This window comes from Chrysemys picta, chromosome 5 (assembly GCF_011386835.1).
Source record: "Chrysemys picta bellii isolate R12L10 chromosome 5, ASM1138683v2, whole genome shotgun sequence".
Classification (NCBI taxonomy): Eukaryota; Metazoa; Chordata; order Testudines; family Emydidae; genus Chrysemys; species Chrysemys picta.
The window spans coordinates 8,865,164-8,887,925 of NC_088795.1; the positions used below are offsets into that span (position 1 = coordinate 8,865,164).

At 47.6% G+C, this 22,762-nt stretch overlaps 1 protein-coding gene and 1 long non-coding RNA gene across 21 annotated transcripts in view; one reads left to right on the top strand and one right to left on the bottom strand.

Annotated features, from left to right (window-relative positions):
• Nucleotides 1-4,757, bottom strand: part of EPHA5 (EPH receptor A5) — a 395,151-nt gene extending 390,394 nt beyond the window's left edge. For 7 of the 20 annotated variants that reach the window (XM_008173251.4, XM_042856287.2, XM_042856282.2 and 4 more), the window contains exon 1: nucleotides 4,109-4,746. In XM_008173251.4, coding sequence (XP_008171473.2) covers nucleotides 4,109-4,241 — 133 coding nt within the window. In that variant the 5' untranslated portion in view covers nucleotides 4,242-4,746. Of the gene's footprint in view, nucleotides 1-4,108 lie in introns of all 20 variants that reach the window. The other 13 variants (XM_005285716.5, XM_024109858.3, XM_042856285.2 and 10 more) reach the window with 6 other exon arrangements.
• The window catches only part of LOC135983518 (uncharacterized), a 183,791-nt gene continuing 163,692 nt past the window's right edge, over nucleotides 2,664-22,762 (top strand). Inside the window, exon 1 of the long non-coding RNA XR_010601195.1 lies at nucleotides 2,664-3,349. This is a non-coding gene — a long non-coding RNA (uncharacterized LOC135983518). The remainder of the gene's footprint in view (nucleotides 3,350-22,762) is intronic.

The following is a 22,762-nucleotide window of genomic DNA, read 5'->3' on the forward strand; positions in this document are numbered from 1 at the left end:
GGCATCAAGCAGCTTCCAGAAAAACGTAACTCAGGCAATTACTGTGTTAACATTGTTGTCTTACAGCCTCAAGCAACATATTTCTGATTAATTGCTATCAATATTCTTTGCTGTGCAAAATAACTCCAGCCCAGTATGTTCATTCCGTCAATAAAAATAAAACATGCGTGACTGTAACTCAGGGGAAGTCATTTCTCTAAGGATATGTCATGGGTAATGCGTTTAATGCAAAGGACTGCTTTTGAAATACTAGCCTTTGAAGATTCTCAATAGAGTTGAATTTCTGATTGTGTATTGTTAGGAGGGAAAAAATACAAATAATAGGATTCTAACGAGTGCAATTTGCAAAGGAGTTTAACTCTCACTATTGAACGATGACTCACAGATGCCATTCTACTGAGCCCTCTTCCTTCACTGCACGTTATAGATTAAGATATAGTATGACTGCTACGAAAATGGTTTTCTCCTTATAACAGAAACTGTGGCCAATATTTTTAAACCAGGTGTCTACTTTTATCCTCCTAAACCCATATTTAGGCATATTAGAAAGTGTGTTTAGCACCCAAACAGCTCCTGTTGAAAACAATGGAAGTTGTTAGCTGCTCAGCTGTTTTGACAATCTAGCCATAGAGCAAGGTGCCCAAATGTGGATTTAGGAGCCTAATTTTAGGCTTCAATTTTTTTTTTAAATTGGCTTATATTTCAAACAAAATGTTCACAAAGCCTTCCACCTCTATAGCTATGCCTAACGTGATTCACAGTGCATGATATGGATTTCACATCTCCTACCTAGGAATACCACTGCACTTAAAACAAAAGTTCAGTTTAAGATTCACTCGGTACTAACACTTGATTCATAATATAAGTGGAAATAAAATTCTCACAATTGTTACTGGAAAAGAAAAGCTATTAAGCTAACAGAGCCAAGTGGTAAAAGTTCTTTGCTGACCAAGTTATTTTTAAGCACAGCAGAAAAAAAATGAAAATGGGAACATTAATAACAAACAAGGAAAACTTGACTACATTTTTTTATTCTCCCATCTTCAAGAAGTCCAACCCCTCCTCCCCCCAGTTGGCTACAAATAAACCTATGATCTCTCAGCTAGAGTAAATTTTCACATCTCTATTGAAGTCAACTGAGCTAGGGATGGCAATTCGCACCAGCTGAGGCTCTCTCCCCCAGAATGCACCTTGAATGCTGAGAGAAGCAAAACTGAACTTTTCAAAACCAAACTGTTGACAAGTGTCAACAGCATATGGCACAGGGACTTTAGCAACTGAGGCTCTAATGAATTAGCCTTGATTCACTGCAGGGTGAATCATTTTCAAAGTAGAACTGTTCAGCAGTAATTGGCCAAGAAGCCATGCTGTGAAAAGCACTTGTCAGATAATGCTTGTTTACAAATAAATCTACAAATGGTAAAGAGTGGCTGTTACTGAATAAGTTCAGGTCCACCTCTAGACTTCACTTCCTGCCCCGGGCGTATGAAAAGGATAAAAGTTGAAGATTGTGAATAAAAGGAGGAAGAGAGTGAGAGAGTAGAAAGCCAACCTATGTGCTGTCAATAGTTATTGTAATATTCCCCCATCTCTTCTTTCTCTAAAGATCTCACCAAACCATTTAACAAGGCTATTTTGTTTAAAAAACTCCAGTATTCTATCTTACAATAGAGGCCCGATCCTGCACGTTTTTGTGCACAAGCGGGCTTTACTCACTTGCAGCAGTCCCTTTGACTCCAGTGGGACATACTCACATGAGTAAGGACCATGTGTGAGTATTTTGAGATTGCAGGTGCAAAGTGTCTGTCTCTGTTTATTAATAGATCAGTGCAAATCATGATAAACCAGAACAAAACAACATGCTCCCAACTTAGAAACTGCTCATATGAACAGCCAGTGAGTAGCTCACTCCCGAGAGCAATCCAACTGACTTTACTGGCGTGAGTAGCCCCAATGAAGTTATTCACAAGCATGGATGTGTTTGCAGACTGCATCCATAATGATCGATTTGTAGAAGAGAAATCTAAGGAAACATTCACCCTCCCCAATCTATGCATTCTCCAGCCCTGAGCACTCAGTAACTTCACAGCCACGGGAGTGCATTTGTCCCTTCCTCTAGATAGGTTTTCTGTGACTAGCATTAGTCTCATTTTCTAAAATATATTAGGACAAGCTATTTACCTCAGGCCACAGCTTTGAAACCTCCCTGTGCCCTTTCCCCTCCTCCCCCCTTTAATAAATCACTGTGTGTAATACACTTGGCTTACAACCAGGCTTCTTGGTCTGAAAGTTTGTGTATTACCAACTTGCATATGGATCCAAAAAACAACAACAAAAAACCTCAATATTATTTACCTTGTCGAGTAAAAAAAAAAGAACAGGCTTCAGAAAAACTGGGAAGCGTCCCAGGCAATCGGGAAACTTTGTCATATGTCTTTACATATTGACTTTAAACAGACAAACTTTTACATTGTCAGCAATAATCAGAACAAGTACCCATTCTGCTTGTCGCAGTATTATGGGGTAACAATTCTTATGTTCTCATTTCTCCGAGGGTTTTTATTTTTTTTCCTTCTTGCACAAAGCACCTTTTAAAAAAAAAAAAAAAAAAGGAAATAAACTTTGGACAGCATTTGAAATGCGCCCGAAATAACTAACTATGGTTTGGGGGAGGTATTTCCTATCCCCATCCTCTCTCCTCTGGGGCATGTGTAGCTTTCATTTGGGTTTGGATTTGTGTTGTCCTGCTCCTGATAGCCCTGTTTCGGCGCTGGAGTCTCAGAGCCTTATTCGGGGGCTAATTCCTGGGCTCTGGAGATGGAGTAATTGAGATGCGACACTAAAGAGAGATTTTAAGCGTCTGGCTGGAAGCACACAATCCAGTCCAACCACGCAACACAAGCACACAGTACAACCACACAAACCCACACACACAGCACAACAAACACACACACAGCACAACCCAATCCAAATACGGGCACAGCACAAAACACACACATAACCCCAATACACACCATACCACCCGACACACACACACACACACACACACACAATCGCACACAAAATACCCATACAGTATCACACAAAAGACAAAACACACACACACACCGTGTAATCCAAACACACAGGCCACTACAGCAGGACACAGACACACAACCCCGGTCTTGCACCCCTGCCCCACCACACGCGCCTGCCGGAGCCCCCCGGAGTCCTGCACGTCGCGGGGCGCCCCGCGACTCCCCGCCGCAGCCGCTCAGCGGGGAAGGGGGCTGCCCGCCCCGGGAACCTGCTGCCGGGAAGAGAGGAGCGACCCTCGGAGAGCTGCGGGCCGGGGGGACGGGCCGGAGGGGTAGGACACGGGGCGGGTTGTGGGCACGGGGCAGGGCGCTGTGTGTGTCTGGGGGGGCCGGGGGAAGGGAGCTATGGGGGGACCCGGGAGTGGAGGGGCAGGGCGGGTTGTGGGCATGGGGCAGGGCGCCTTGTGTCTGGGGGGGCGGGGGGAAGGGAGCTCTGGAGGGGACACGGGGAGTAGAGGGGCAGGGCGCTGTGTGTGTCGGGGGGACTAGGTGCTATGGGAGGACTCGGGAGTAGAGGAGCAGGGCGGGTTGTGGGCACGGCGCTGTGTGTGTCTGGGGGGGGCGGGGGAAGAGAGCTATGGGGGGACCTGGGGAGTGGGGGGGCAGGGCGGGTTGTGGGCACGGGGCAGGGCGCTGTGTGTGTCTGGGGGGACTAGGAGCTATGGGGGGACCCGGGGAGTGGGGGAGCAGGGCGGGTTGTGGGCACGGGGCAGGGCGCTGTGTGTGTCTGGGGGGACTAGGAGCTATGGGGGGACCCGGGGAGTGGAGGGACAGGTCAGGTTGTGGGCACGGGGCGGAGGGGAACTGGAGACGGCGAGGGGCAGGGTAGGGAGCTGCTGTGGGGAGCGCGGTGGCTGGAAAGCGCGAAGAGGGCGCAGCCGCACGCCCCCCGGGAGCGGACCAGGTGCTCCCCCAGGCACACGGGCACCCGGGAGGGGGATGCTCCCTTCCCCCCAACCCAGCGCGAGAGAGCCCGAGTCATTCCCCGGCTCCCGCAGCCCCGGGGCAGGGTCCCCCCCCGCGCCTCTCACCTTCGTTGCTGGGGCTGGCCAGCAGGCTCCGCAGCGCCCCGCACAGCAGGAGGCACGTCCAGAGGGGAGCCGGGGAGCCGCCGCCGCTGCAGCCGAGCCCCGCTGCCCCTGCCCGGGCGCCCGAGCCCCGCATCCTCCTCCGCGGCCGGTGCCGTCGCCTGCCTCCCCGCTGCGGCTGCTGTGCGCTCCGCTCCCTTAGCGCATGGGTGCGCGCTGGCGGGCCAGGGCTCTCCGCGCTCCCCGCTCTGGCGCTGGGGCAGCAGCGCTCTGCCGGACCCGGGCTGCGCTCCCGAGCCCAGCAACGCGCGCTGGGGAGGAGGGGGGCAGCCCCAGCCGTAGATGGAGGCTTGGAGAGGGGGAGGGAGATGGAGATGTGCGCCCTAGATGGACAGAGCGCCTGAAACTGCACCGGCTGCGGCTGCTGCGTGTGTGTGTGTGAGTGTGAATCCGCCCCCGTCCTCGCCCGACCCGCTCCGCTCTACGTGCGAGCGGGGATGAGACGCGCCACAGAGCTTCCCTGCCCGGCTGCTGGGAGCCGCCAGCCACCTAGCAGCGCCAGCCGCGAACTGGGGCTCGGCCCTCCCCGGAGCGCCAGGGAGACACAGGGAGGAGAATGAGGGGCCAGCTAAGACACCACCCAGCGCGTGTCTCCGCTCTGCGCCTCTGTGCATTGGAGCTGGAAGGCTGCCCGATGCCCATCCTCCCAAGCAGCTCCCTTACGCGCACACACCGCAGGAAGGAGGCAGTGCCTGGTACCTCACCTCACCCTGCACCTTTCCCTTCCCTGGGATTGTTTAGACCCCCTCCCCCTCCCCATGCCTGGATTTCTAAGTGGGGAGTCTTGGATAGGCTTTTTGCTCACCTGGAGCTATTTGGTATTTAAAGTTCCTTTTATTGATTGCTTGTTCGCCTCACTGTACTTGGTATTCAGTTTATTTTGTGTCATGCCAAGGTAAGCCAGGAGTAATCACCTTCACAAAGGTGATTACGCTTTATGCTCCCACTACATCTGTTACTCTTAAAGGTGCCACAGGACCCTCTGTTGCTTTGTACAGATTCAGACTAACACAGCTACCCCTCTGATACTTGACACCTTCACAAAAGGACTGGAGATGGTTGGCTAACTGGCCTACATGAAGTAAGTGTGCGGTATGGGGGAAAAGCCTGACCCTATGGAAGGGAAGTCCCTGACTCCCCTGGAAGCAGGGTTTCACCCGAGGTGTTCACATTAACCTTTACACAAGTGGCTGCTCCCTCCTCATGCCAGCAATGGCACTGTCTTCAAGTATAGGTGACTCAGCTGAGTAAAGATTTGCAGGATCAGCCCCCAAATTCTTAAACTGGTAGCCAAAGGGTAAGAACATGGGAGTCATCACGTGCCTACAGGTGAAGAGGGAGGATGGTGTTGAAGTTAAGGCTTAGGACTCAGGAGATCTGGGTTCCCTCCCTGGCTTTTCCACAGACTTCCTCTGTGACCGGGCAGATTAAGGAACCTAAACTTTCTGTGCCTCATTTTTCCCCTGTAAAATGGGGATAATAAACATTATTTCTCACATCCTCTCTGGCTTAGACTGAAGCTTTTCTAGGTAGGGACCATGTACATACAGCACCTAATGGGGGCCTCCGCTCAGCTGGAGTCTCTAGGCACACTTGTAATAAAAATGAACTAAAAATATTGAGACAAGTTCAGCAAACCCAGTGCAAGGAGCCGTGTGTAACTCGTGCCTCGTTTTGCTAGCAGAGCTCCTTGCACTGCAGGGAGATTCAGCTTCGCACGCAGCAGGATGTTTGCCACTGCCGTCCATGGATTTTCAAAAGGGAGGGTTCATGCTTTAACTTCTTGCAGCATTTCACAAGAGCTCTGCTGGAGTCCAGAAAGCCTTGACTCAGTGGCCAATTTGGCCAGGTCCTTTTGGCACCAGACCAACCACTTATATCACACTCTCTTCCCCCGCTGGAAATTCCTGTAACAAAGAATGCCATCAGGGCTTTCTGGCCCCTGTGACTCATGTTCTCCTCTGACATTTCTTCTCCTTCCTTCCCCCACCTCCATTATGTCATGAAGCATCATCTCCCACCGGCACTGGTGGTGACTGGAACCAGAGGTGGCTGCAACAGTGAGGGATTTAAAATAAAAGGGTATCACTGAAGTCAAATACATCAGTGGTTCTCAAAACATTGCCTATGGCACACACTCACGGTCTACAGAGCACTTGATGGTGGGCTGTAGAAAGCTAGATGGCAGTTTTACCAACCCAATATGACAAGGATGCGCAAGAGTCACAAGTCTAGTGCCCTGCCCCCTCCCCCACTCAAAAGATTGGCCTAAAATGATGCTTTTTAAAATGATACATTTGGGGTTCTTTTCCTTTGAGCCTTTCAGGTACACTCGGGTCACATTTTCAAGCTTTTCTCCACAACAGCGAGGACTAGAAATCTGCAACTATTAAAAGGCTAATAATAAATAGCTGAGCGTCTCACACAATCACTTGACTGCACGACCTGAGGCGTTAAGTGAAACATCAGATATCACAAGACTTGCAATAAAAACAGGAGAGTTGTTAACTTACAGGCCCCGTTATTAGCTGACAAATTGCATTAAAGACAACAGAGAATGCATTAAACACTTCCCGAGCATCCCTTTTGCATGTCAGTAATTGGTGCAGTTGCTACAGAGGTGTTCTATGAACACAGCTGAGAAGGAAGGGGAGGCATACAATTGCGAAGGGATGGGAAGGTAGGCCCATGAGACACTGTTATTAAAACATGGTCAGTGTTGCTATGACAAAAAGCTTGGGAGCGCCCTTAGAAGCAGTTCCACTCCCCACTCTGTTCTCAAGCCATGGTATTTCAGACAGGTCTTTGCCACTAGCACCCCTTGTTGAGCATCTTTGGCCCTACAGTAGCTCCTCTGTCAACTTGAGAACTTAAACTGTGAAGTCACATCTAGTCTAGAGTCCCTTCTAAGGTAACAAAAATTCACACAAACAAGAGATTCTCCCATTCTGTTTAGGCTTTTCAACCAATCCTCCAGGCTCATTTCCTCACCCCTTCTTGCCTTCATTTCAATCACTCAGTAGCTCTAGAATAATCTCCCATAATCCCCTCAGGCCCTAGCACTCCCCCTCAAACTTACTCTTCTCAGCCCTTTCACACAGCCAGGTGTTTCACCAGCTGTCCCCTGCCTCCGCTGACTAAGATGCAGTTAATTATGGCACAGGTAGGCTGACTGGCCCTTAAAGGGGCAGGCCACCCTCTGACAGCCTGAAATACAAAATAACTACACCGAGGAGCTGGGTTTGATTTTCAAAGGTCCATTTGTTACCCATTGGTCAGATCCAAAATCATCCCAGTCATGATGATAAACATCAGATACTGTGTCTCATTCTGATGCATTGAATAAAACTTTGTGAATTGTAAGTCCAGAAGGGACCATGGTGATCAGCTCATCTGACCTCCTGCAGTATATTTACTTTTTCCTTCCATTGTAATGGTTAATAGGGAAAAAGAGGTGTGGCTGCTAATTTGACAAAGATACTGAAGATGCCTGCCCAGATTATATTTTTTAATCTTCCCAAGATATTGGCACCAGGAGCACAGCTTTGAATTCAGTTCCTACTGTTTGTTTCATTCCAATGTTTATTTCCCACCTTTTACTTCTCTGAATGACCCAGCCCCAGCCCACGTGGAACATTTTACATTTCTGCAACAGACCGTCAGCAATTGCTCCCCCAGGTTTACTCACCTATGGCAGTTCTTTGCTTTGGCAAAAAGCCCATAAAGAGATCTAAGGTTTGACTTTATATCCCAATTAGGAGACCAAAAAAAAAAAAAAGAGTAAATAAAATACCAAAATAAAGCCTCATAAGCCTTGTAGGTACACTAGCCTGAAGCTAAACAACAGTCAAAAAAATGGTTCTTTGATTAACATGATTCTGCCTGTATGTCACACACCCTGTATATACTGTGGGTGGGATTTTCACATGCTCTCAGCACTGGCCTAACTCAACTCCCAGTTAAATCAATGATGCAAAACCCATTGATTTCAATGGGTGAAACCCTGGCCCTAGTGAAGTTAATGGGAATTTTGTCACTGACTTCTCTGTGGGCCAGGATTTCACCCACATACTTACATTACAAATCTTCCCCTCTTCCCCCCCCCCCCCCCCCCCATTTCTGGATCACATAGATTTAGACTGAGGACAGTACAATGAAGGGTTGTAATAGTGTGCGCTGGTCTGTCCCTTTAAGGGCCAGCCAGTCCTGTTTGGAGACAGAGCCTTTTTTCAAACAGGTGGTTTGGCCTAGGGGAGGAGATTGTCTGACCCAGCTGGGAAGGGGGTCCAGGGATTCTATAAAGGGAGGAGAGAGCACAGCTTGGAAGAAAAGTAAGAGGAAGGGTTTTGTGGCTTGTTCTGCAATAGGCTAGAACTTGCTCCTGGGTTTCTGCTTTGATCAGGTAAGCAGCTTTATTTTGGGGTTACTTGGTGAGTCAGGGATTTGAAGAATGAACTGGGCCCTCACGGAAGGGCTTGACCAGACTTTGGGAATGGTGTTAGTACTTCCTAGACTAGAAAGGTAGGTCAGCAGCTGTTCAGGGTTATTCACTTTCATGATTGCTCTGTCTCTAAAGAGGCACTAGTGAGTCATCCCTTAGAGAGCTCCAGAAAGGTGTGAGAAGCAAGCAAGAAAACTGGGTCCAGCAGTATCTTGGTACTATTCCATCATGATACAGAGGCTAGCTTATGAGGAAAAACAGCCCAGCTGTTCTGAGGCGTCCATCTACCGAGAGACAGGAACTGGAGTGGTTGGGTGGGTGAGTCTCCTTCATAGAAATTGGGGGTACAACATGTTTTCTGTTTTCATCTAATGTTTGGTAATTGCATGTCTATGTGGGCTGGCTTATTTGTAAATTGGAGAAACTACAGCTGGTCTACTAGGGATACCTTAATTTTCTATGAGAAACAAATGAGGGTTTCTTGGTTTTGGTTGGTTGGTGTCATAAGCTAGTTAAGAACAGCAACAATGGTCCAGATTCTATCACTGTGTATATTTGTCACTTCATCAACATTCTCATTTGGCCTGCTTGTGACGTAGGTACTGGCTGCTGTATTTAATAAGAAACCCTATAGGAGCTTTTTTCTTAAAGAGTATCTGTGCCACCAGACATAGGAGTTGAGCGATGTGTTCAGGGAGATACCTATTAAATAAGTAGAACTTGTCTCTATCTAGATATTTAACCCAAATGGCACTTGAAAGTGAGTGAACAATATAAACAGGCTTAGCCTAGCTACAGCCAAACCAGCTCTTTCACTGTGGTATGTCTACACTGCAATTAAAAAACTGTGGCTGGCCTGTGCCAGCTGTTTAATTGCAGTGCAGATGGTTGGGCTCAGGCTGCAGCCTGACCTTTGGGATTCTTCCCACCTCACCGAGATCTAGAGCCTGGGCTCCCACGCCCGCCCAAACATCTAGGCTGCAATTAAACAGCCCCTTAACCTGAGACCCGGGAGCCTGAGTCGGGGCGGGGGACACGAGCACCCACCGGTGCCAATGGAAGTTGGCACCTGTGGTTGAAGGCTGCTATCAAATCCCCCCTCACTCTTCTGCAGACTAAACAAGCCCAGTTCCCGCAGCCTCTCCTCGTCAGTCATGTGCCCCAGCCCCCTGATCATTTCTGTTGCCCGCCACTGAACTCTCTCCAATTTGTCCACATCCCTTCTGTAGTGGGGGGCCCAAAACTGGATGCAATACTCCAGATGTGGCCTCACCAGTGCCGAAGAGAGGGGAATAATCACTTCCCTCGATCTGCTGGCAATGCTCCTACTAATACAGCCCAATATGCCGTTGGCCTTCTTGGCAACAAGGGCACACTGCTGACTCATATCCAGCTTCTCGTCCACTGTAATCCCCAGGTCCTTTTCTGCAGAAGTACTGCGTAGCCAGTCAGTCCCCAGCCTGTAGCAGTGCATGTGACTCTTTCGTCCTAAGTGCAGGACTCTGCACTTGTCCTTGTTGAACCTCATCAGGTTTCTTTTGGCCCAATCCTCTAATTTGTTTAGGTCACTCTGGACCCTATCCCTACCCTCCATCCTATCTACCTCTCCCCCCAGCTTAATGTCATCTGCGAACTTGCTGAGGGTGCAATCCACACCATCCTCCAGATCATTAATACAGATATTGAACAAAACCGACCCCAGGACCGATCCCTGGGGCACTCCGCTTGATACCAGCTGACATTGAGCCGTTGATCACGAGCTGTTGAGCGTGACCATCTAGCCAGCTTTCTATCCACATTATAGTCCATTCATCCAATCCAGACTTTTTTAACTTGTTGGCAAGAATATTGTGGGAGACCATATCAAAAGCTTTGCTAAAGTCGAGATCTATCACGGCCACTGCTTTCCCCATACCCACAGAGCCAGTTATCTCATCCTAGCAGGCAATCCGATTGGTCAGGTTCTCCCACTGGTGCAGGTAATCCAGTTGCCTGAGAGGTAGTAGCTAGGTTGACAGAAGAAGTCTTTCGTTGACGGAGCACTGTCTATGTGCAGATTTAAGTCTGCTGAGCTATGGTGCTCAGGGGTGTGGATTTTCACACCCCAGGGGAATGTAGCTAGGTTGATCTCTCTAGAGTGACCAGCCCTTAGACAGTAAGTTCTTTGGGGCAGGGACTGTCTCTCACTATGTGCCTGGGCGATGTTTAGCGCAACGGGTCTCTGGTCCTGGTTGTCTTCTAGATGCTACTTAATAGAGACCGCAACAAAAGGTGCCTCCTATAACTTAGTGCTGCCCTTGCCTGAGATATAGCAGCATCCCTAAGCCTGCCATGAGGAATGAACACTGCTCTCAAAGAAAACATACAGCACTGCTGAGAAGCAGAGAAGAATTCAACAGACTGTGAATCACAGAAGCCAGAGAAATCAGAGGATCAGATAGGAGTCCCTCACCCTACTCCCTATCTCCCTGTCAAACCAGGGAGTATATTTTGTAATGTATTGTCCGGACCAGCTATAAAATTCCCCTTGATGCTACTGATGCATCTAATTCCTCTCACAGTCATGGCACATCTCCTGATATTCCACCTATGTTTTATTTTCTCAATTTCTTCCCATTACCCCAACTATGTCCTGCACAGTCTCATACACAAATTCCTCTCCTTCCTTGGTGTTTACGCCCCTCAGATTTGCAGAGTATCACATCCTCACTTAGTCACGGCTTAGCCAATTGAAGTATATTTAGCTCTTTTCTCACAAGTCAATCCTCCAGTCTTGGATTAGATTTATTGCTGTTCTCTAAGCTCCCTCCAGCTTGCCAATATCTTTCTGGGAATGATTGGCCAGAATGGAGCAGGAATTTCCACCTACTGTCGCCTCAGACCCCTCCCAGCTCTGTCACGATACCTTTGTCTGAGGCCTGAAATTGGACTGGCCTTTTTTGCACCATGGGCCACTGCCAACTCCTATGAGGTGACAGACAGCATGTTAGATAGAGCTTTCAGTATTGCTACTTACCAAGTGTTTCCTTCTGATTGAGTTGATGTTTCAGTTCATTTTTCTTAGCTATGTTCGTGGGGGGGGGGCGGGGGGGGTGGGGGGAGGGGTTCCAAGCTGAATTACGCTTTATTTTTCTGCACATGCCATCTTTTCTCTAGTTTCCTGTCTTATTTCTCTGTCCTGGGTGGTGGTAGCAACTCCTCCTAACTTTTCAGTATTATCTGTTAATTTCATTAGTGAGTTTATTCCACCATCCAGATGATGATAGATTAGGATGTTAAATAAAATTAACCCTTGCAAATTCCTTTAGTAACCTGCCTTCTACAACTAGATACATTGTCCTTTATCATTATTCCTTACTAAAATCTAAATGATGTGGCATCTCCTTCTCCCCCCTCCACCCACTAAGGTCCCAATCAGCAAAATAATTAAGCACATACTTAAATTTAGCCAGATGATTATAGAATATCTGGACTGGAAGGGACCTCAGGAGGTCATCTAGTCCAACCCCCTGCTCAAAGCAGGACCAATCCCTAGACAGATTTTTGCCCCCGATGCGGGGCCGGCTTTAGCAAGAGCGGGGCCTGATTCCTGGGGGAGGGGCTTGTGGCAAGGCCCGCCCCCAGGAATCAAGCCACACTCCCGCTATGGTCACTGGGCTTGGGTCCGGCTCGGAGCCGCTCGGGGGCCGGAGCTGCGCTGCGGGGGCCGGGCTGGAGCCACTGGGGCCAGCACGCTCAGCCAGAACCGGGGCCAGACTGGGCTGCGCCTCCCCAGAGCCCTTCTCGAGCCCCCCGCCACCCCAGCTTACCTGGTGCTGCCTGCCTGCCCCTGCTTCTTTTCAGACTTCCCGCGAACTTCTGATTTGCAGGAAGCAGGAGGAGCAGGGGGCCGAGCATTCAGGGGAGGGGAAGTGAGCTGGGGGCGGGGTGGAGAGCTGCAGCATGGGGCCCAATTCAGCTGAATCGGCCTAAAGCCGGCCCTGCCCAGATGGCCCCCTCAAGGATTGAACTCACAACCCTGGGTTTAGCAGGCCAATGCTCAAACCACTGAGCTACCCTTCCCCCCATTATGCCCTGTTTTCATTGCATCTATGGGACAGAGGCCCTTTTTTCGTATGGCTGGTATTGAGGGGGCAGCAACTATATTGTCACCTGAAGTTGATCGAGCCAAATGGTGACCTCGGGAGTCCTGTTGTATGGCCCAGAAGAGGAACTTTAGGATTTGTTGAGTTGCTCTGATGACCGGGAGATTGCTGAGTTGATGGCATTCGTTGTGAATTCTCACTTAACAGAGTGGGCCCTGTGAAGGCTGCCATCTTCCACTCCACAGAGGCCCTGATCAGTATAATAAGTAAGCATGCCATAAACTAATCACGTAAGTAGTTCCAAACCTGCCATCTGTAACTTTTTCTTAAACAGTCACAATATTACACTAACTAGAGAACCCCAAGAAACTGCCTTATCTAGCTTATTAATTACCCTATTTTCTTGTTCCTTCTTAAGGCCCCAACCACCTCAAAAAGGTCATTACTTGGCAGGAGCCAAGTGCATATTAAAATTGAATGAAGACCCTTGTCTGATTCCTGCTTGCATCTGATGTTTGTATAGGAGGTCTGATGTATTTGACCACATTTGCACAGTACACATCCATAATTCGAAGGCATGATTGTATTTGTTCTTGTAATGTCTCTTTCCAGTCAGCTTCCAAAAATGCAACCTCTAGTGTTAACACAAATATCTGGTGGGTAGTTGGATTCAGAAAGAATGGAAATCCAGTTAGGCCAATGAAAACCGAAATTATCTTAAACCCTTTCTCCTCCCAAACTGCTAGAGAAAATCTTCAGTATAACTAGGTATTGAGGAGGAAGGAGTTGTCAAGTGCAGTTGTGCCCCCTTCTGGCCTGATAAGGCATAGCAATGATTACCCCTGTCAATCATTGCTGAGTGCGGCATGTTTAATACTCACAATGGCAAAGACTGCAAAGAGGATACAAGTAAACAATACTTGGGAACAGAAACAAGGGTACCTAGTGGAAATGCACAGATGGGAAATAGTTGCGTTCCCATGAGAACATGAGCTGCTCGAACTTGCAATGGGAGTTGGTGGGTGCTGAAACACTTTGAAAACTTCATCACTTAATTTAGGATCTTCACCGAGAGCCAAGCGCTCTTGAAATTTTGGCCCACTGTGTAGAAAACGACTGTTTTAATGAGAGTGCTTTGAAGGTAGGGTGACACTTCAGCCTGGCATATCTCGCTGGGGATCAGCTTGTCATCCTCACTTGGTCCTGGTGAGAGTTTATTCCCTAAGGCGACTTGGTAATGGCAGCATTTCCACATTTGCAAATATTCTACTGCTGTTGCTATTATGGGAGCACTTCAAGTCCAGAGCCTTACAGTGCTAGGCAGTGTAGAAATATAAATCAGTCCCTGCCCCAAAGAGCTCGGCATATCGTAGCTTCCATTTAAAAAAAAAAATCTAGATTAGTCTCTCAATCCAAGTATGAGAGTAGATGACAACAGGTGGATACAGCAAACATATATAGGGAGCACAAAACAAGCATGAGACATCACTTGTCAGTATGATCAGCAGCACTCTCCAAACACCAGCTGCCTGATTAAGGTGAGATTTTTGTAGGCATCCTCGCAGAGGAGAGTTTTAAGTAAGACTATGAAGTGAATTTGGGGAGCTCCTCATGCAAAAGGAGCAGCATGGGAGACAGCGTGAAGGCGAAATGTGTATGATCATGTGTAGTAATGTGGCTAATCTAGATTTCTCATTTTAAAGTAGTTATCGGGCCCAGTCACTAGTGTCTGAACACCTCATGATTTTCAGTGTTTTTATCCTCACAACCCTGTGAGGCAGGGACGTGTGATTATCCCCCATCTTACAGATGGAGCAGTCAGGTGCGGAGACTAAGTGACTTTCCCAGAGTTGTACATGGAATCAGTGGCAGAGCTGAAAATTGAGCCAAGCGGTTGGCTAGTGCCATAACCCCTGGACATTCCCTCTGATTTTCTGCTCTTTCCAGTAACTCTTTCCACACTTTAGCTCAAGCTTTTAGCATGCTTAAGTTTCAGCTGCTGGTGTGAGTAGGCAGTCCGTTCTGAGCCTTGACTCTTAAGATGCCAATGCAATCATAACTTCACAATGACATCTCTGCTGTCAATATCCAGAGCTATGGTCCCTTTTGGACTTCTCTTACTGAGCTCAATAAGGTTAAGAGCAGTCTGTCTGGATAGCTCCATTTTATTAATGGGAACCACCAGTTGCTACTCTGGGCCCACCAGTTTCTATGCCTCGTGTGTGGTGGACAGCACTCCAGTGTGGTTTCTCCCAGCACATTCAGGGGGGCATGTCTGATGCTCGCCTGCCATTCAGCCTACTGTGCTTCCTTAACTGAATCACGTAATTGTCAGTCATTTCATATCTCAAATACTTGCCGCTGAAATTGCCATGCATTTGCTAACGCACATTCTTCTTTGCTCTTGTGAAGTGACAATAGCCCTTGAGTCACTTCCATGAGTTGATTGCTCCTGCATTTTGAAGACAGTTGCATGTTTAACTTTTCTCCTTCCTCTGCAGTGCTCAAATTACACCATTAGCTAGGCCCAGTCTTCCAAACACTTAAGGAAGTGCTTAACTTGTGTGACTCCAGTGTCTACTCATGTAGAAAGTGCTTTGGGAATGAAGTATTTAGGTTTTTTCTATGCATTGTCACCCTCAGTTGTTTAAAGTTATTTAACAAGCTAACATCTGGGCCAAGGGTCCTGGGACAAACTGCCCAGGGGTAAATCTTGGCACAGAAGCATTCCATGGTTAGTGGTATCAGTCTGTTTGTTTTTCTCGAGTGGTATTGACTGCCTGGGGTTTCAAAGACGGAGACAAAGTTTGGAAGGGAAACAAAGGCTATGTCTACACTAGCACTCTTGTTGGTAAAACTTTTGTCAGTCAGGGTGTGTGTGTGGGGAGGGGGGGGGGAAACCCCCTACCCCCGACTGACATAAGTTTCACTGACAGAAGCACTGGTGTGGACAGCCCTATATTGGTGAGACACTCGTTGGGGGTGGTTTAATTATGCCAGTGGGAGAGCGGTACAACTGTGCCTGTAGTGTAGATATAGCCAAAGTTATTAAAAAGCACCCACTCCCCTGCCCTTCTGATACAGACTCTGCACAGACCTTCCCAGGTACTAGAGAAATAACACTGGCCATTTGACAGCCGAGACATGTAAAGCACATGATCTAGATGATGAACATCTAAATGGTTGAACTCCCCTCCTGTAGTTTCTCTTTGGCTTTTCTTTGCCATCCAAACATCACTTCGCCCGCTGAGATCTCTCAGGTTCAGCCTCCTTCGGCTCCTCCTCCTTGTACATCTCTCCTTCCCATACAAACGCAGACACCTTTCAGCTCAGGCTGATCCCGCTTCCTGCCTTTCAAAATTCTGCCCCCATCTAAACAGAAGGGTGGGTGATTACAATTTCACTCAATCAAGAGGTGAAAGAGATGGGGGCACAAGCACAATAAAGGAAGAAGTGGCAACCGGATTACAAAATCTCCTGCTCTAGGCTTCAGAGTAGCAGCCGTGTTAGTCTGTATCCGCAAAAAGAAGAACAGGAGGACTTGTGGCACCTTAGAGACTAACAAATTTATTAGAGCATAAGCTTTCGTGGACTACAGCCCACTGGGCTGTAGTCCACGAAAGCTTATGCTCTAATAAATTTGTTAGTCTCTAAGGTGCCACAAGTCCTCCTGTTCTTCTTTCTGCTCTAGGCTATATCTGTAATGGGTCTCTGGTCTAGGTCACATCATAGACCTTCTGCCCAGAGTGAGGTAGTGATGCAATAACATTTAAAATGTTTTTTTATCTTGTTCAGCATTTATTTAAAACCGTTAAATCCCTTTTGGGTCCACTGACTTGTACAGATCCTTTCTGCCGTGAAACTTGTTTAAAATAACCACTCATCTTTTCAAACAATACAATTAGCCCATTTACATATTGAATAGATGCCCTCGGTATTTTTCTCAACATCGTTCTACTCTAGCCAGTTCCAAAACCTGGTGGAATAACCTTTTTAAAGTTGGTTTTTTAACTGTTCAAAAAGGTTCGCCATTATTAGAAAAACATGATGTGCTATACAGATCACTCATCAGAAGGGTAGCCGTGTTAGTCTGGATCTGTAAAAGGTGACAGAGTCTTGTGTCACCTTATAGACCAGTGGCTCTCAAACTTTTTTACTGGTGACCACTTTCACATAGCAAGCCTCTGAGAGCGACCCCCCCCCTTATAAATTAAAAACACTTTTTATATAGTTAACATTATTATAAATGCTGGAGGCAAAGCGGAGTTTGGGGTGGAGGTTGACAGCTCCCGTCCCCGCATGTAATAACCTCGTGACCCCCTGAGGGCTCCTGACCCCCAGTTTGAGAACCCCTGTTATAGACTATACAGATCACTTGTCTAAAGAAAAGACTTTTTAAATTTCGCTCTCAGTGGCACAGGTAGCTAACGCAACCTGCCAAGGACTTAAATCTGGGGCATGTGTGAAAGATTCAAAATGAAGGATTCACAAGCAGTTTGTGCATGACACTGAAAATGGAATGGGATTCACCCCTCTAGAAAACTGGCTGCAGAGTTCACCCTTCGCTATATTGCTGCAACCGCTAAGCTGAGCATTTAAAACAAAGGGTGAAACCTGATGCAATGGGACTATTGCTATTGACTTTAATGGGTCCAGGATTTCATCCTAAATATTCAGTCCTGATAACGTGCCAGATGTAAACCAATGCCACAGTGTTATCTTGAGTGTGCAAATGGCTTCAGACAATAGCTGCATAGGAGGTATAATCCCGCCATTCAATTTCAAGGTGGGGGTGGTGAGCCTGAAATCTAATGACAGTTTGTGCCATTGTTTGCCATTCATTGCAGATCATCTTAGCAGAGGCATGCAGTTAATAGCCCAGATTCTCAAACCTGAGTCTCTATTTAAACACTTTAGGGCTTCATGGGAAGCTATTGTGCAATAAGCTAGGGTGAGGCAGAGCAACACCTAACTACCTTTAAAAATCTGGGCCTTTGATCTTGTCTACATGGGGAAATAACCAGCATAATTATACCACTAGAGTTATACTGCTATAACTCAGTGTGTGGACACATAGAGTAAGTGGCCTCTTATGTGACATCATGGCAAATCCCAAAGGGTGATAGCCTTCTTGCAGATTGGACACCAGCCAGATTCATCTCTAGCTAGCTGCTTAAGATGCCGTGGTGGAATAGTCTGTTTATCCTTCAGTGGTAATCCTGTGGTGCCACAGAAGCTTTTGGTGACCATGTGATTGCTGCCATGTAGCGGCATTCCTTGGTAAATAATAAACTGAAATGATGTAGACACCTTGCTTGGGGGTGGGTTTTTTCTGTGGGTTTTTTCTATTTGTTTTTTGAAGTGCAGGAGTAGGTGGGGTATCTTTGCAGGTGTCATTTTGACTATGCGGAATGAATTTTGACTATGAAAATGACTCATTTTTTTGCCCCAGGCCAAAAAAAAAATGGCAGCTGGACTGCCGAAGCAAAAAAAGGCAGCCACAGGGAGCGTGTGGAGGGCGGTCAAGGCGGCTTGCAGGGGGGTGAAGGGCGGCACCCGCCCGCTCCCTCTGCCCGTGGGCCGCCCTCCGGCCTTGGGTGCCTCTCCCGGCCGGGCAGGCAGAGCCCCCCGGGGCTGCAGGAGGTGCTGGTTCAGCCGCTCCTTTAAAGGTGGCTCGGCCGGGCCGGGCTCAGAGCGGCACGGGAAGCGGAGGCCGGTGCAGGCGGCGGGGAGTGGCGCGTTCCGGGGAGCCCGGCGGCACGGTGAGCGGCGGGGATCGCTAGTTCGTGCCCCTGCAGGGCTGGGCTGGCCACCCCAAAATTGGCCAAAAAGCCGCCCCTTACAATGTGCCACCCCAGGCACATGCTTTCTCGTCTGGTGCCTGGAGCCTGCCCTGTATGCAGGAAAAGCTTTCCCAAAGCGTTTTGGTGTTTCCTGAAGATGGTCAGACTCCGGAATAGTCTAACCTCTGCAAGCTCATTCTATAGCCAGATCCTTTTGACTGAAAAGGATTTCACGCACACTGCCCTCAGCTTTGTGATCTGCATTAACAAAGGTAGAGCACAACTGTCCGAGTGGTTCATGGACTGAAAGGATGCTGGCTTTTAATGTAGCTAGGACTTGGATCCAACTGTCAAAGCAATTCATGGGTCATGGTCTTAAATGGGCAGCCGTTGAGTGCGGAACCAGGCAGGAACTGGAGTACAGGCTTGATGTGCTCATGAAGGGGGGCATAAAATGTAGAAGAAGCTAAAAGATGGTGGGTGAAACCCAGGTGTAACTTGGAAGGGAAAGGGCAAAGATGTGAGACCTCCATGGGGGTGCAGTAAGTGAACCACCCATTCCTTTCCTGGGAAAAGAAACACTGTATATTTTTCACATCATTACTAGAAAAGACCCTATAGCCTACAGCAAGCTTGACCTAAATTCTGTGGTGTTTCACTGAAACACTGTTATTAAACTACGCAGAAGAATAACACAATCTGTTCTACAGTCCTTGTGTTTAGACAGGAAACTCAATTTTCTGCTATCCTTAAACTTTTAACTTTCATGTGTCACAGGTCTTAATGATTCTACGTAGCTGCATTGCAGAACCTACTAGGCAGAACTGGAAGGGGTAGATGTGTAGATGCTTGGGGCTTTTGGTGCCTGGAAAGATGTAGGAATTGGTTTGGGTCTGTTGGTGGTATCTGCTGAAATAACCAGCAGTGAAATAGTTAACAGTGACAAACTACCACCACTAGGCTTCAGGATCAACACTTCCGCATCCACAGTGGGACTTGCCTATCCAATCAGGGTGGTGACATTGCTGCAGTTTTGTTATCAGGCCTGCATTCAGCCACAGTGGTGGTGACCAGAAGTAGGCTGTCTTGTCAAATGATTCCAGGAAATGACATCTCTAGCCTATCTAATGTTTTTAAAACCATTATTAACTCTTCAAGCTTCTGAACCTCTTTCAAGACCTATATAATAGAAAAAATATAAAAGGCCATTTGTTTGCAAGAAGCTGGCAAACGTACTCTAGTGCCTCCGCCTCTGCCCTGCCCTCCCCCCCCCCCCCCCCCCGAACCATTACTAATTTCGAGGGGGAAATCCACAGGAAACAAAATATCCCTTTGGGTCACCATAGAACTGCTACTTACTCCCACAAAAAGCTGCCCATTACCTCTGAGTTTGGCTCTTAAAAAGAGCTCTACTCGCATCTAGGCAGGGGAAAGTCCTCTTTGGGAGCTGGGCCATGACAGGAATTAAGAACGATCACAAACCTCCCCACTTTCCGCTGTAAGGGCAAGGTGCAGTTCTTTGGCCCTGCGTCTCCTACGTGAAAAGGTAGCAACACGTATGTATTGTAAAAATATTCCAAAACACTCCACTGCACACTGCTCCCCCAGGGAGAGGATGAGAGAACAAATGGGACAGATGTTAGTCACATTACTTACCGCATTGCTGCAGGTGCTCGGATGAGTGTGGTAAAAACCTATAGAGTAGATTAGGCTCCTAAACAAAGCAGCCAGGTTTCCATTGAGAACAATGGGAGCTGCTGGGAGACTCGGAGGAAAATGTGACCCTTAATGTTGCAAATTCCATGTAATTATCCAATTCTGCTCATCCATTGGCCTGTGATTGGATGACCTGCATTCAGTTCCTTACTCTTCCACAGGCGTGCCCTCTGTGATCTTGAGTGTGTTTCTCAATCTCTTGGGACTCGGTTCTCCATCTGTAAACTAGGGATAATACTTTGTCTTGTCTATTGAGTCTTCAGGGGATGGATGGTCTTAGCACATAGCACACTGGGACCCTGTTCTTCACGGAGGCCTCTATTGTACGTGTCCGGTCCCTTCTGACACAACACAAATGCACCACTCCACTAGGTCAGTCGTCATTTTTGCAATAACTTTGAGCTTATACTTCAGTCTTGTTGCCTCTTAATTGTCTCCTCTGGTAACAAAACAAACTTGTTTCCCATTGATGTATCATAAGCCCCTCCATTCTGTTTATCATTTCCATTTCCTTACGCTGTTCCTTCATCTTAATGCCTCGCCTCAACTAGGATGACTAAAACTTGATGCTCTCCTCTGAATGCAGTCTAAAAAATGCATTACGAAACATGACCTCCTTGGATTTCCATAAGGATGGGTGAGATGTCATTCCATATTTATGAAAATATGCTTATGATATCAATGACCTAACTGAGATACTTTATGCAAGCTGGCTCATGTGAGATCTCGCTGGAAAGGTTACGATTTACTGAATGTGATTATCCTATTTGTACACATGTATCATTTCTGTATCTGAAGCTAGGAACATGGACTAGGTATCTGTATTTCAACTACGCTACTTTGGGTGACGCCCACTGCTAACACGTCCGGTATGACAGTGGAAAAGCCAGACAGAGCGGGTGGCCCATCAGTGAGGACAATAGACTGTGAAAAGCTTGGCCTTCTTGTGAACGCTCCATACTGCCCCTGACTCCTGCACGCTGTGATCCTACAGAGTCAGGCGGTCTTGTCACTTGATACTAAAACATTACCTGGGATGACTTGTAATTTTCCCCTGTAAGGGAAGGGGGGGTCAAACTAGGAAACAAAGGACTCCCGCCTTATGCAAATCTTATTTAAGGGTGGGGAGTGAGGTAACCCAGGTCATCAGTTCTTCCCGGCTACCGCACCCAAGATGACTGGTGGAAACAACGAAGACTGAACTGGGGAAAGAACTGGACCCAGGCCGGAAGGGCGTCTGGCCTGTGAAGATTATTAGAACCACATATAGGGTGAGAACTTGCATGTAACCAGTTTCTTTAGTGTATTAAGCTTAGTTTGCAAGCTCGGTTTCATTTTCTTAATCTGCCTTGTTCTGTCTGCTACCTGTCTCTCTGTGCAGCTGGGTGTGGTCCTGCCTGTGTGCTTGGCTGGAAAAGGCGGGGGAGCCTAGCCCACCAAGGCCAGGAAAAAGGGGACCCAGACTGGCAGAATAGTCTGCCTCAGTGGCATCCCAGCCCACCCGGTGACACCCCCGAGGGTCCAACCCATCACAATGGGCTTGATGTTATTGGGTGAGGTCTGACCTCATACAGAACACAGAACTCGTTGGCTAGAGTAGTCCCTTCTGGCACTAAAAATCCATCTGCTTGGACTTCTCTAAAATAGCCCTGTTCTAAAGACCTGGCCTAAAAATAAAAGCTGTGAGCCTCTTAATTACACAGTCTCACTTTGAAACACTGAGATCTTTATTTTAAAATAGAACAGATCTGTTCCTCTCCAGTTCAGTGTGTGAGACACAGACTCACGAACAATGATGGAACAGATGCTGTAGCAGTGGTGAGTATATCTGAAGGTGATGGCAGATGCCATTCTGTAACAATTAGCCAACAAAAATGCAGGCATCACTATTTACCCCAACTCCAAATGTGCTGCGCTGTTGGCGAGCTGGAAAACACACTGCGCCGTCACGCAAGGTAAGTGAATTGTGTTTGTGTACGGAATCAAGATCCGGAGTCTGAGACCAATTGATGTGATGTCTTCACTTTACCCTAAGAGGTAGAGACTCAGGTGCCAGGTAACAACCTCTTTATGGTCTCAATACTTTCATTGCTCTTTCTAGAAGACGTTACTGTATTCGGTGCCAGAAAGGTAGAGCGCTAGATAAAATTAGCAGACTCACTGAGGATAAGGTGGGAGCTGTGAAAGTCAAACTACGTCTCTTGCCAGCTGATCAACCTATTTTTCTATCCAACTGGTCTACCCTAACAACAGTTCTAATAGTCATTACTGAGCAGGAAGTTGTAACCAGCTATGGTTGTGCCTACACCTGGCATGGGTAGGAATTCCTTGCTCAAGGAGACATACCCATGCTAACTCTAGTCAAAGCATCATGCTAAACAATAGAATATAATTATGGCAACATGAGCTGTGGGAGGGGATAGCTGCCCTGGTATGTCAATCATGCCCTTGTGGCCATGCTCTGTTTTGTGTGTGTTAGCTCAATCAAAGCTAGGGCGGGTAGGTCTCCTCCTCAAGCTAGACACCTTAGTGGTAGACATAACTGAGAGGCAGTGGGTTCAGTACATAGGAG